Source organism: Pygocentrus nattereri, chromosome 1 (assembly GCF_015220715.1).
Source record: "Pygocentrus nattereri isolate fPygNat1 chromosome 1, fPygNat1.pri, whole genome shotgun sequence".
In the NCBI taxonomy this organism is placed as follows: domain Eukaryota; kingdom Metazoa; phylum Chordata; class Actinopteri; order Characiformes; family Serrasalmidae; genus Pygocentrus; species Pygocentrus nattereri.
Window position 1 is genome coordinate 52,975,801 of NC_051211.1, and position 13,450 is coordinate 52,989,250.

The 13,450-nt window shown below is 44.7% G+C and overlaps 3 protein-coding genes across 3 annotated transcripts in view; 1 reads left to right on the forward strand and 2 right to left on the reverse strand.

The window, feature by feature from the left end:
* Positions 1-1,107: 1,107 nt before the first annotated feature.
* On the reverse strand, positions 1,108-2,325 carry LOC108435443 (extensin-like). The gene is made up of 2 exons (XM_017711288.2): positions 2,297-2,325; positions 1,108-1,663 (listed from the first exon to the last, which is right to left on the reverse strand). The coding sequence occupies exons 1-2, from the start codon at positions 2,323-2,325 to the stop codon at positions 1,108-1,110; spliced, it is 585 nt and encodes a 194-aa protein (XP_017566777.2).
* Positions 2,311-9,949, forward strand: si:dkeyp-38g8.5 (uncharacterized protein LOC568385 homolog). The gene is made up of 4 exons (XM_017711293.2): positions 2,311-2,475; positions 4,713-4,806; positions 4,915-5,002; positions 8,962-9,949. Exons 1-4 carry the CDS (start codon positions 2,394-2,396, stop codon positions 9,661-9,663), a joined length of 966 nt encoding a protein of 321 aa, XP_017566782.1. The 5' UTR covers positions 2,311-2,393; the 3' UTR covers positions 9,664-9,949.
* A 1,829-nt stretch (positions 9,950-11,778) lies between these two features.
* epyc (epiphycan) overlaps positions 11,779-13,450 on the reverse strand; it is a 52,235-nt gene continuing 50,563 nt past the window's right edge. The window contains exon 10 of the mRNA XM_017711295.2: positions 11,779-12,927. Within this exon, the coding sequence (XP_017566784.1) occupies positions 12,757-12,927 (171 nt within the window). The 3' untranslated portion in view covers positions 11,779-12,756. The remainder of the gene's footprint in view (positions 12,928-13,450) is intronic.

A 13,450-nucleotide genomic window follows, 5' to 3' on the forward strand; every position in this document is an offset into this window, starting at 1 on the left:
ACCGTGGACACCCGCAGGAGGGACAGGTTTACCTGTTGGCCACGTGGTCTGACCAGGCCTGGACGGGGCTCTCGCTCTGTGTAGGCAGCGACACGTCGACGCACTGCTGAGACAAGGAGAGCCAACCCTTATAATCAGTGCGTACATACAACAGGACAATGAAACAGAGGAGGGGGGACCCCCAAACCGTGACTTTTATAAGCGGATGATTCAACAGATTAGCATTAAATAAAGATTTACAGCATTTACGCACATATGAACACAATGTCTCAGGGTTCGGCTGCTCGGCTATCTCCGCCTTCGGCGCTCGGAACTCGTTCGGCAAGTCTCGTCACAGCTCGTGGAGGAAGTACACGTCCTCGAAGTCCCGCTGCTGGAAGTCCATAGTTTCGTCGTCGGAATACAGAGACGAATAAACACTATGAGGAGAGAAAGGTTCCTCCCGACTAGGTGTCCGATTAACGTTACTCAGATTGGAAAAGTCAAACTCGCCCCGCTCTGAAAGGTCCGAGTAGACGAGCTCCATCAAGTACTGCGTCGTGTTTCTCGGCGCCATTGCTCCAGACGGCAGGCCGGGCTGCCCGCCACACACCCGGGGCGACCTGCGGCGGTTCCGTCGCTTCTTCGCCTCCCACAGAGCCGTATATCTGCGAACTGCCGCTTTCAGTAGGTTCACATACACGAGCCTTCTCTTCTTGGACCTGGGGCACGATGGCCGATCAACACGCTGCCGTTTCTCTTCCGTTGGCATCGCCTCGACGCACATAGCAACAAATACCGCCCTAAAAACAGTCCGGCTCGCTGTGACACGGCTGATAACGGAGGTCAACGAAAGCGAATAAGTGGAAGAAAAATAAAGCGCTCAGTTATTTGTGGTTATCGTTAATATTTCTTGTTTAAAGAGAAGCCGAGTGACTGCGCAGCTCGGGCCGTTGACGCTGCTCCAACGTATGTGGGCGGAAACGAGCGGCCGCCTTTTATGAAACCATGCAGGTGTGACGTAATTTAAGCGGCAGTCAATCACATGCGTCGTTATTCTACTTCGACGTTGTGACGCATTGTCGCCCTTTCCCCCCAAAACTCTCTGCCTCCCCCTGCTTCTCGGTGTTAGACAGACATGTTCAGGCAGAAGTCTGGGGTCTGGAGTCTTGGGTCTGGGGTGTGGAGTCTGGGGTCTGGAGTCTTGGGTCTGGGGTGTGGAGTCTGGGGTCTGGATTCTTGTGTGTGGAGTCTGGGGTCTGGAGTCTTGGGTCTGGGGTGTGGAGTCTGGGGTCTGGAGTCTGGGGTCTGGAGTCTGGGGTGTGGAGTCTGGGGTGTGGAGTCGGGTCTGGAGTCTTGGGTCTGGGGTGTGGAGTCTGGGGTCTGTAGTCTGGGGTGTGGAATCTGGGGTCTGTAGTCTGGGGTGTGGAGTCTGGGGTCTGGAGTCTGTGGTCTGTAGTCTGGGGTCTGGAGTCTGTGGTCTGCGGCCTGGAGTCTCTGGTCTGGAGTTTTGGGTCTGTAGTCTGGAGCCTGGAGTCTGAGGTCTGGAGTCTGGGGTCTGGAGTCTGAGGTCTGGAGTCTGGGGTCTGGAATTTGGAATTTGGAATCTGGAGTCTTGGGTGTGGAGTCTGTGGTCTGGAGTCTGGAGTCTGAGGTCTGGAGTCTGGGGTCTGTGGTCTGGGGTCTGTGGTTACATCTTACTATACTTTATACTATTTACTATTATAGTAAACAGTATAGTTTAACAGTTAGTTCCGGCTGCGCGAGCTGATTGGCTGAGAGGCGCCTTAACCGCGCTGATATTTCGCCATAACACCACAGGTTTTTCATAAACACTGTATCCTTCCCATCCTTTCCGAGTCGCAGGCATGAACAAAAAAGCAACAGTAGTGCGAAAGAAGTACAATTATTTATATATATATATATATATATGTATGTATGTATGTATGTATGTATAAAATCAAAGGGGACTTCTTTTTCATACATATGAAAAAGAAGTCCCTCTTTTTTATTTATTTATTTTTTTAAACCTGTGGGGCCTAAATCATCTCCTGTGCTGTGCACGTTTTGCGACTGAAAAAGTCGCTTTTATTTATTTGTTTGTTTATGTATTTTTTAGAACATCTGGGGCCAAAATAACATTTTGTGTTTGTATTTCTTGTATTATTCATGAATAAAAAAAATCATATAAAATATAAAAGTGTGCCTCGTGGCCTTTTCGTGTTGCCCTAAATTCACTTTTCTTTGTTAAAAAATTAAAACTCCCGCATTTTAATCGCGTTTAGCGTCTGAAGTCCGGCGCGTGTGGAGCGCGCACTCGAAAAGGCGGAAGCGAGGCGCCTCCATTTCCTTCGAAGTGCCCTTCGAGTCCGCACTCGTCCACTTCGCACCGCGAGTGAGCGAGGCTCTGTAACATGGACCACGCGCTGTATGTCGTGCAGACGCCGCCCGAGGAGAACGACGACATGCTGATAAATCCGGACTTCACGTATAAGCGTGAGTACCGCGCTCAGCGGCGTTTTCAGCGCCGCTCACCGAAGCGGACGCGGCCATCTTGACTAGCAGCTCTAGCGAGTAGACTCGGGAGGAGACTCGAGTCCGGGCTCGAGTCCGGGCTCGGCGGCGCCCGGGAGCCGCGGCTTCACCGCAGCCCGGCCGCCAGCGGCTCTGCGGCGGCGCCCGGGAGCCGAGCTGGAGCGTGTTTAGCCGCGCCGAGGGTCTCGGACTCGGGCCGAGAAACAGAGAGACCCCCTTTTTGTTTTAGGACCCAGTCCACCTTAAACGCGCGCTCATCACCGGCGGCTTACTGACGACTACGGAGCCCCTGAAGTGACATGCTGGTTCATTTTTTAATAAGGCGTGCCCACGAATTAATATATCTGGCCACCAATTGCTATATTAAACTCATAAATTAATATATTGAGGCCATTAGTTACTATATTAAGGACACATTACTATGTTGAGGCCACAATATACTATATTAAGTCCATAAATTACTATGTTGAGGCCACAAAATACTATATTAAGGCCATATATTACTATGTTGAGGCCACAAAATACTATATTATGGCCAGGTATTCCTATTTTGAGGCCATTAGTTACTATATTAAGGCCATAAATTACTATGTTGAGGCCACAAAATACTATATTAAGGCCATAAATTACTATGTTGAGGCCACAAAATACTATATTAAGGCCATAAATTACTATGTTGAGGCCATAAAATACTATATTGCGGTCAGGTGTTACTATATTAAGGCCATAAAATACTATGTTGAGGCCACAAAATACTATATTAAGGCCATAAATTACTATGTTGAGGCCACAAAATACTATATTAAGGCCATACATTACTATGTTGAGGCCACAAAATACTATATTATGGCCAGGTATTCCTATATTGAGGCCATTAGTTACTATATTAAGGCCATAAATTACTATGTTGAGGCCACAAAATACTATATTAAGGCCATAAATTACTATGTTGAGGCCACAAAATACTATATTAAGGCCATAAATTACTATGTTGAGGCCATAAAATACTATATTATGGCCAGGTATTCCTATATTGAGGCCATTAGTTACTATGTTGAGGCCACAAAATACTATATTAAGGCCATAAATTACTATGTTGAGGCCACAAAATACTATATTGTGGTCAGGTATTTCTATATTGAGGGCCATTAGTTACTATATTAAGGCCATAAATTACTATGTTGAGGCCACAAAATACTATATTAAGGCCATAAATTACTATGTTGAGGCCACAAAATACTATAAGTATTCCTATATTGGAAATGAATATACCGAGGCCCGAAATGACTATATTAAGGGCACAAGTTAAGTTTCTCACAACTCATGGCCTCAATATATAAATTTCTGTCCACTCTTTGTGACCGTGTCAGCTTGGGGGTCCGGTGGGTGGGATTTGTGTTTCTGTAACAGTAGAATTGAGTAGAAATGTGCGTGAGTGTTTTAAGGAAACCGCTGCTTTGATTTCTTATTGCTGTCAATTTAAATCACTTTATTCATCCAGAGCGTTTCTTTAGTGGTGGCAAGTTAGAAGATCTGGAGAAGTGTTCAGAAGTTTTTATTTGCTTGTATGTTTGCAATTTGTTGTCCTCCCTCTACACGATGGCAGCAAATACTAAAAGAAAATTAGTCCTCAGAAAAAAAAATAAAAAAATAATTAAATAAAAATCTGAGAATTTGGATAATTATAAAAACAGCATAAACTCAAGAAGAAATAAATAAATAAATTTGGCCTTTTTATCTATTGTGGAGGCTAAAGGGGAATTCCGCACATTTTCCCAAGTTTCTGCAGAATTGAATTGAGTGTAAACAGAGTCGTTCAGGGCGGTTTGGCGTGAAACGCTCTGCTCTAGAGAAACTGACCGAGTCAGAGCTGCTCACAGTGGTGGTGATAGGAACCAGACGTCCACCTCTAAAAGCTCCTGATGCCTGAAACATTTCTCGAATCTCCAAAGACTGAGTGGCTCTGGGTGGTAAATAAAGTGGCTATATGTGTGTTGTAGTCACGGAGACCCCTGGTTCCCATCACCACCACTGTAAAGAGTTCTGAGTCTGTGCGTTTCTCCGGAACCGAGCGTTTCATGTTAAAAAGGCTTCGTATGACTGTTTACACCTCAGTGGTTGAATTATCCAGAACATTTGAAAGAACTGCGGAGTTTCCCTTTAAGCTTCAGCGTTAACTGTTCTGGTTTGTTTTCCAGTGTCCGAAGCCGAACTGGTGAAGTTTGTGAGGTTACGGGCTGCTAACGATGCGCTCTTCACTGGAAAGAGAAACACTTCAGTCATTGCTTGGAGGTAATGTAGTCAGTCTGCACGCTTCACTCACAGACTCGCACACATCCACCAAAGATAACGAGTAATTACAGTAGCTTTACGGTCGTTTTGCTGTGGTGGGTGTGGCAGGGCCATCCTGAAAGAGATGGGAATCCAGAGGAAGATGTCCACCAGCCAGGCACGAAAGAAGTGGGAAAATCTCAAGAAGAAATACAAGGTGAGTCGTCATCCCGCTTGCAGTCAAAGAGGAGCTTTTACTGTTCACTGTGCTTATAAACGCAAATCCGTTTATCATAGTAATCAGATTAAAAATGCAGCGGTTGACCACGGCTGCCCAGAGCTTCTCTCAGAGGACATTTGATTGGGCAAGTCAGAGTTTCCCAAACCCACTCGCTCCTCTAATGAGAAAACAAACACTTTATACTATAAAGTATTTAAGATTAAGAGACCCTTATTAGTCCCACAACGGGGAAATTTCACACCACATACACACTAGTGAATACACACACACTAGGGGGCAGTGAGCACACTTGCCCAGAGCGGTGGGCCAATCCACAGCGCCCAGGGAGCAGTTGGGGGGTTAGGTGTCTTGCTCAAGGACGCCTCAGTCATGTGCTGTCAGCTCTGGGGATCGACCCGGCGACCTTCCGGTCACGAGGCTGGATCCCTAACCTCCAGCCCACGACTGACCCACGCAGACACGGGGAGAACATGCAATCTCCACACAGAGAGGCCCCGCCCGGGATTTCAGTAGCAAAATATAGTGTTATTACCATATATATGTGTATATTCCCTCCGCTCTGTCATTTTACATGGCCGACCACTTCGTGGCCGAGTTGCTGTCGTTCCCAATCGCTTCCACTTTGTTATAATCCCACTGACAGTTGACTGTGGAATATTTAGTAGTGAGGAAATTTCACGACTGGACTTGCTGCACAGGTGGCGTCCGATCACGGTACCACGCTGGAATTCACTGAGCTCCTGAGAGCGACCCATTCTTTCACTAATGTCTGTAGAAGCAGTCTGCAGGCCGAGGGGCTCGGCTTTATACACCTGTGGCCATGGAAGTGACTGGAACACCTGAACTCAATGATTTGGATGGGAGACTGAATACTTTTGGGAATGTAGTGTGTATATATATTAGTTGTGTTTCAGTCGTGGTTCCCATCACCACCACTGAACCAAACTACACATATAAAAAGTAGGGCTCTTCAAGGGTTCTCTAGTAAAGAAAATGGTTCTATATAGAACCATGAACACTCACAGAACCCTGTGCATGATCTAAGATTCTTTGCATGGTGAAATGGTTCTTCAGATTGATGGAGACTGTGCTGGAGGTTGTTGAAGAACCCTTTTTAGTGCTATGTAGAACCCTTTTTGAAAAGATCTAGAATTTAAACAGAGTGAGAAAACGGCACTTAAAGACGTTTCTCAGACCAGCCCCTCGTTTCCCCAGCCTCTTATTCTCCAGGGTATATTTTGGTTTTTCCATCTGAATTTTTGTGACCAAATCATAAGACAAATTAATAATTAACTGTATGAGATGAAGGCAGATTCTATTTCATTTATTTCTTTTGTTTAAATCCCCCCTCAAATGAACAGAACGTGTTTTATGATCTCCACATGTCACTATACGCTTCCAATTCACTGCTGAAGGCCAAAAATCTCCGCCGCTCTTTGTGTTGTTTTCTAAAAGTGATGTTTCCAGAGCAGATCACTGAAGAGACGCCGTCTGTTTATAGTTTAGAGCCCAGATTTGGGGAAAAACAGGTCGACTTTCAGCAGAAAAACAAAGTTCAGCTTCTTTTATTATAAGGGTTTAAAATGACATCACCGTCTATTAGACTGGAGAGAAGAGCTACAGCCTCACACGACGCCCAGCTTCTGAATGGAGCTTATGGAATATGAACGTTATGGAGAACATGACAGTGTTTTGGACCCACCGGTGGTCCCGAGGAGTTTAAGAGGTTAGTATAACAGTAGATATGCATTTTGCAGATTATGTTACTAAAAAAAAAAACTACATTGCAGTTTCATTTGTGCACAGCTAGAGGGAGCTGCAACCAGGAGAGTGAATCTCTCATCTCACAGTGATTTAATGCTGATTCTTTAGGAAATTTTGAGCATCTCAAATCAACATAACCCGTTTAATAAAGTAGTCGGCTTATAAGTCCACTTGAGGTAGACCAGGGCTGCCCAGAGTTTCTCTGAGAGGATGTTTAATTTGGCAAGTCCGACCCCACCCCCTCCTCGAATGAGAAAATTAGTTGATTAGCCATTAGTTACTATATTAAGGACACAATTTACTATGTTGAGGCCACAAAATGGTGTATTATTATTAATATACTGTATTGTATAATGAGTTTATACGATATAAAACTTATTCAGGTCTCCTTTTCCTGTTAAATCTGTATTGTTCACGTGTTCCAGTAACAAAATATAGTGTATTGTTATAAAATCTATATTTTAAAACTCAAATATCTGCACAGTTCAGTTGTTAAGCTGTAAACGGAGTCATTCTGAGCGGTTTGGTGTGAAACGCTCTGCTCTAGAGAAACAGTCTGTTCAGAGTGGTGGTGATGGGAACCAGACGTCCACCTCTAGAAGCCCCCTCACAGAGAGTTACTACTGTGTTATGAATTCACTGCCTGATGTCTCCGACCTTGTTTTATAGCAGTGTTTGGTATAAAACATTTATCCATTAAATACATTCAAAATCCATTGGTGGTGAAGATGCATGCCGGGTGCTGTACGGCAAGAAGTCCCCAAAGACTTGTATCTGATCTCACGTTGACTTAATGCTGATTCTTTAGGAAATTCAGTGCATCTCAAACTTCACCAGGTAGGAGATTATTGGAGTCTGATTCAGACTGATAGAGCCATCCCAGGTCATGCCTTGTATAGCCCTAACTTCTGACCTCTGCTCTTCTGACAGTGCTGCATCTGCTACACACTTCCCTGTCAGGGAGTCCACATGCGTGAAGTAGATGAAGACTGGATGTTTAGGTGTTTGCATTAAAGTTTAGTGGCTTTTTTCCCCAAATTTTAGCCAAAAATGAGCACATCCTGTCAGTGCAATTCAACATGAGGAATATATCATCACCGTCTAAAGAAAAACGAGCGTCTCTAAAACGGCATCTTCACTGGAAATGGCAACAACAGTATCAACCTATGATGTAAAATAATGCAAAATAGTTTTATTCCAAGCCGTTTTGGAGCATTTCTGCTGATCATTTCATTATGAAATGTTCACACAGTGGAAAGGGCAGAAACACACACACACACACACACACACACACACACACACAGCTTCTAAGCCGCTTCTCCTTCTGGGTCGCGGGGGCGCTGGAGCCTATCCCAGCTGTCACTGTGCGATTAGTGACGATGGGTTTCAACACTTCAGAACGAAACCTTGTATCTCCGTTTTTGACAGAGGTGCCTAGAAATCCCGATTTTTATACTATTCCGCTTTTTAATGTTCTGTGTTGCACATAAAACATACTAAGTCTTATTGAATGGCATTAACTGGTTAGATAACATTTGGATGGTTTGAAATGCTGCTGTGTTGCTCTAAATGCAGTTAAACAGGAATAATTTTGCTGTGTTTATAATGAAACAGGCAGCTGGTCTATGAGTACAGATGATGTGTTCAGAGAAGCATATTGTTCTGTATTGTGACCTTATTTATCACGATCACAGTATATATTGCCATACTGCCCAGCCTGCTGTGTCCACTCACTGTCCACTCTATTAGACACTCCTACCTCGTCGGTCCACCTTGTAAATGTAAAGTCAGAGACGACAGCTCATCTGCTGCTGCACAGTTTGTGCTGGTCGTCCTTCATCAGCGGTCACAGGACGCTGTTGGCTGGATAGTTTTGGTTGGTGGACTGTTCTCAGTCCAGCAGCACTGCTGTGTCTGATCCACTCGCACCAGCACAACACACACTAACACACCACCACCACGTCAGTGTTACTGCAGTGCTGAGAATGTTCCACCTCCCAAATAGTACCTGCTCTGTGAGGGTCCATGGGGGTCCTGACCACTGAAGAACAGGGTAACAGAGTATCAGAGAAACAGATGGACTACAGTCTGTAACTGTGCAGCTATACAGTAAGTGGAGCTGTAGAAACTGATTGGCACTTGAATTTTAAATGGCATCTCTCATCTTTTAGGAAATGAAGAACCCACCGCCCGGCGTTACGGTGAATCCCACCAATTGGCAGTGGTTCTCCCTCATGGATGACGCCATGGAGGGCCGACTGAAGGACAGCGAAGCTATGGTGTCCACTTTGTCGCTCGGTGACGAAACTGACTTCCGCCCCGACAGGCCCAGGAAGAGAGGGCGGGAGTCGTACCAGAGCGAGATTGAGTTCCTCGTGGAGGGAGATGAGTCGAGGCTGTCGGGGGACCGGGTGGATGCGGGCAGCGACCGGGACGAGATGGAGCAAGAAAGGGCCCTGCTGGAGAGCGACCGGGCTGCCCTGGAGAGCGAACGTGTGGTCCTGGAGCGCGAGAAGATGGTGCTGGACAGGGAGCGGGCCGGGATGGAGAGGGAACTGGCCTCTCTGGACCGGGACAGGGCGTCTCTGGAGAGGGAGAAGGCCGCCGTGGAGCGGGACCGAGCATCGGTGGAGCACGAGCGCGCCCAACTGGAGAAGGAGCGGGCTGAGATGGAGAAGGATAGAGCGAAGCTGGAAAGGAACCGTGCTGCCCTGGAGAGACAGCGGGGGGGCGTTGTGGGTGAGCAGGAGGGCGACCGGGACGACTCTGGCCAAGAGAGCGAAAAATCGGCGGAAGCAGAAATGGAGACGGCGTCTCTAGAGAGGAGACAGAAGTTCCTGGATTTGTTCGAGAAGCTGATCGAGAACTTTTAGAAGGTGATCGTGTCCAAAAGAACTGAATTCTTATCACGTGTAGATAGAGTCCGTACAGTGTGCAGAGGTTTGGGCGACTTGGTCAAATGACGTTTGTTTGGAGACTAATAACTTAACACACCGTCTACAGAGACACACTTCTGCACATTTTAATGCACAGTTACTGTTTGTTTGCTGAATTTAACATATTGGGGGAAAAATAACTAATAATGTGGCTTGTGTAAAAGTTATGGCACACTTTATATTTATGTTTTTATAAATAAATCGGCACTGTCGATGATCTCCAGTTTTGTTGTTTTTCATTTTTTTGATATCATTTGAAAACGCCAGCTACCCTTTATATTGTGTGAATATTTTGCTAGGATTGGACGACTAGAAATGGTCCAAAATTACTCGGAAGAAATATTTGGTACATTAACTTCCATTAGCATTAAAGGGGAGCTCCACCGATTTTGCCCAATGACTGACTCCTTCGATAGTCCCGATTTAAACAGTCTTTCAGAGTGGTTTAGTGTGAAATGCGCCTTTCTAGAGAAATTCAGAGTCAGAGTTGCTGACCATTGTACTAGTAGGAACCAGACGTCCTTATCTCTACACTACAAATGTCACCATTTTATCTGCTCTCCAAAGTGACCAGTGAAGTTACATGGGTCTTATAAGGTTTTATGTCAGGCTGACAATAGTAAAATAGTGCAAAAGTCAAAAAAATAGTTTAGTCACTACAAAAGCACCTGAGCGCTGTCTGCATTGATCTCGGGTGAGATGCGGTTTTGAGAGGAAGCACTGAAGTAATCCTGAAGTAACAGTTTATACAAAAAATAGGTTTTAGCACAAAATGTTATAACAAAACTATCACAAAACAAAGTCTCGGGTATCAAGCAGTGCGCTCATAAACATTTTATATGATAACAGGATGTAGCTTTTCTCCTTCTCCTGTAAAGCTGTTCCATCAGTGATGAAATACAAATTCTGCACAAAAAAATAGCTGAAAAAACGTAAAATTTAGGATAACACTTTATTTAGATAGTCCACTTCAGATGGTTCATAGACACTTAAGTTACATTCAACTAAAATATCTAATGAATAGACCAGGAGGCTCTAATCCTGACCCTTACTCTAACCTTAACCTCAACCCAGAGTCTAACCCTGTTCCGGTGCCTAACCCTATATTGGCAGATAGTTTGGCTGGTTTCAAGCACATTTCTTAAAACAAACAAAATTACATCAGGCGTAACATCATGACCACCTCCTCGTTTCTGCGCTCACTGTCCACTTTATCAGCTCCACTTACTGTATAGCTGCACTCTGTAGTTCTACAGTTACAGACTGTAGTCCATCTGTTTCTCTGATACTCTGTTACCCTGTTCTTCAGTGGTCAGGACCCACATGGACCCTTACAGAGCAGGTACTGTTTGAGTGGTGGGTCATTCTCAGCACTGCAGTAACACTGACGTGGTGGTGGTGTGTTAGTGTGTGTTGTGCTGGTCTGAGTGGATCAGACACAGCAGCGCTGCTGGAGTTTTTAAACATGCCAGTGTCACTGCTGGACTGAGAATAGTCCACCAACCAAAAATATCCAGCCAGCAGAGTCCTGTGGGCAGCGTCCTGTGACCCCTGATGAAGGACCAGAGGATGACCAACACAAACTGTGCAGCAGCAGATGAGCTGTCGTCTCTGACTTTACATCTACAAGGTGGACCGACAAGGCAGGAGTGTCTAATAGAGTGGACAGTGACCAGCACAACACACACTAACACACCACCACCACATCAGTGTTACTGCAGCGCTGAGAATGACCCACCACCCAAACAGTACCTGCTCTGTGAGGGTCCATGGGGGTCCTGACCATTGAAGAACAGGGTAAAAGGGGGCTAATAAAGTATGCCAATATAGTGAGATAATTTTAGTTAATATGATTACCTGAAACTGTCTAGAAATGATCTAAATAATCCCAAATTAAGCTCACAACAATCTCAGCAGGAGAAATATTAGAAGATCTATCGACTATTTTTGAGGTTTTACTGGACGTTTAAGATTTTCTGCAGTGCAGAGATTCATCGCTTTGAGTTTTGCAGCGCAGCATAAGCCGTCAATGAAAACGTTAAGCCACCTGTGTTGGAGCGGTCATGAAGACAACTTTATTCAATTGTGGTATTTCCATACAAAGCACACATTACCGGGCCAGTATAATAGCCCCCCACCGTCCCCATTGCCCCCCACACAGTACAATAGTTTTGTTCATTTGAAGGCTGTTGCCTTGTGGTCAGACAAACATTTTGAATCGTTCTATACCAAATACTGCAGTTCACATACAAAAGTTTTCAGAATATATATATTTTTTATATTACAATGCAGACTTTACAACAAAGTGTTTGTGTTATAATGCTTCTTTTATTGCATTAATCAATTTTACCTTCCAAATTCATCGAGCACCAGCTTCAACTATCGTCAAGCTATGCGAGTTTCCCAAAAAAAAAAAAAGTGTTAGAATTACATGAATATTATGAATATTAACAATATATCATTTTTCTTTTTCTTTACAAAACAAACATAATTAGTCATGTTTATTTCATTACTTATTTCATTTATTTGCCATGGCCAGTGAAACAAGTGGAACAGCTTGCGCTCACTTGTGTGATGGGAGGCTCAATCTTCTGTGCAAGAAATGTTTCTTTTAATCGTCTCCGTGAGTTTGAGCAAGAAAGCGCCACTGCCTTCTTTGATTTAGTCCAGATTGTAACGAGTTAGTAGGAGTTTTAGTGACGGACTCCAGAGATCCAGAGGTTTATTGCACATATTTGTACATGTGGGAGACCAAAACAAAACAAAACGAAAGGAACTGAAAAAATGGTGTTGAGAGGAACGAGCAGCTGATGAGTGGAAGTGTGTGAGAACCTCCAGTATAAGACAGCCATTCATATGCAAGTGTTTACTCCAGCCCAAAGTAAAAAAAACAAATCGTTGGAAACTCTCACAGAGGTTTTGGTGTGTATCTCTCTCTGTGTGTGTGTGTGTGTGTGTGTGTGTGTGTGTGTGTGTGTGTGTGTGTGTGTGTGTGTGTGTGTGTGTGTGTGTGTGTGTGTGTGCGTGCGCTTAAATTAGGGCACCGACTGGAATACGCGGCAAACACACGTAAGCCTGCGGGGTTCTGCTGAGGTTGATGGGGTTGCCGTCCAGGCGGACGTCCTCCAGCGCTCTCCGAATGTAGTTCAAGTCATTCAGATGGCAGAAAGTGTCCTCATGTATCATCTGGATGTTGTTGTTCTGCGGGAGACATTGTTAACAGAGAAATATGTCAGGGGGGTTGGGGGGTTATGACTAATTTTATATTTTTTTTATATCTTAAAATCTAAAACACATTAATAGAAACTGTGCACTAAAATTTGCATTTTAGTTTTGGTTTGAATTGAGGACTCAATCTTAAACAACTGCGCGTGTTCTGATGCATTAAACTTGTACATTTTGCCGGATATAAAGACGTGTTCTCAAGTCAAACCCCCAGATTCAGTCAGGGATGACGACAGGTGAGACGTTCTACCACTGTGGTGGCAAACGGGCACCAGCACCACCACGTCGGTGTTACTGCAGTGCTGAGAATGATCCACCACCCAAATAGTACCTGCTCTGTGAGGGTCCATGGGGGTCCTGACCACTGAAGAACAGAGTATTAGAGTATCAGAGAAACAGATGGACTACAGTCTGTAACTGTAGAACTACAGAGTGCAGCTATACAGTAAGTGGAGCTGATAAAGTGGACAATAAGTGATACTTATTAGTCCCACAAGCC

Coding starts and splice junctions, on each gene's coding strand:
- LOC108435443 (XM_017711288.2), bottom strand. CDS start 2,325: ATGGAGGCGCCTCGCTTCCGCCTTTTCGA. Junction 1,664..2,296: donor CCTCGCTTCCGCCTTTTCGA/GTGCGCGCTCCA, acceptor ATGTAACCACAG/ACCCCAGACCACAGACCCCA.
- si:dkeyp-38g8.5 (XM_017711293.2), top strand. CDS start 2,394: ATGGACCACGCGCTGTATGTCGTGCAGACGCCGCCCGAGGAGAACGAC. Junction 2,476..4,712: donor TCCGGACTTCACGTATAAGC/GTGAGTACCGCG, acceptor TTTGTTTTCCAG/TGTCCGAAGCCGAACTGGTG. Junction 4,807..4,914: donor ACTTCAGTCATTGCTTGGAG/GTAATGTAGTCA, acceptor TGGGTGTGGCAG/GGCCATCCTGAAAGAGATGG.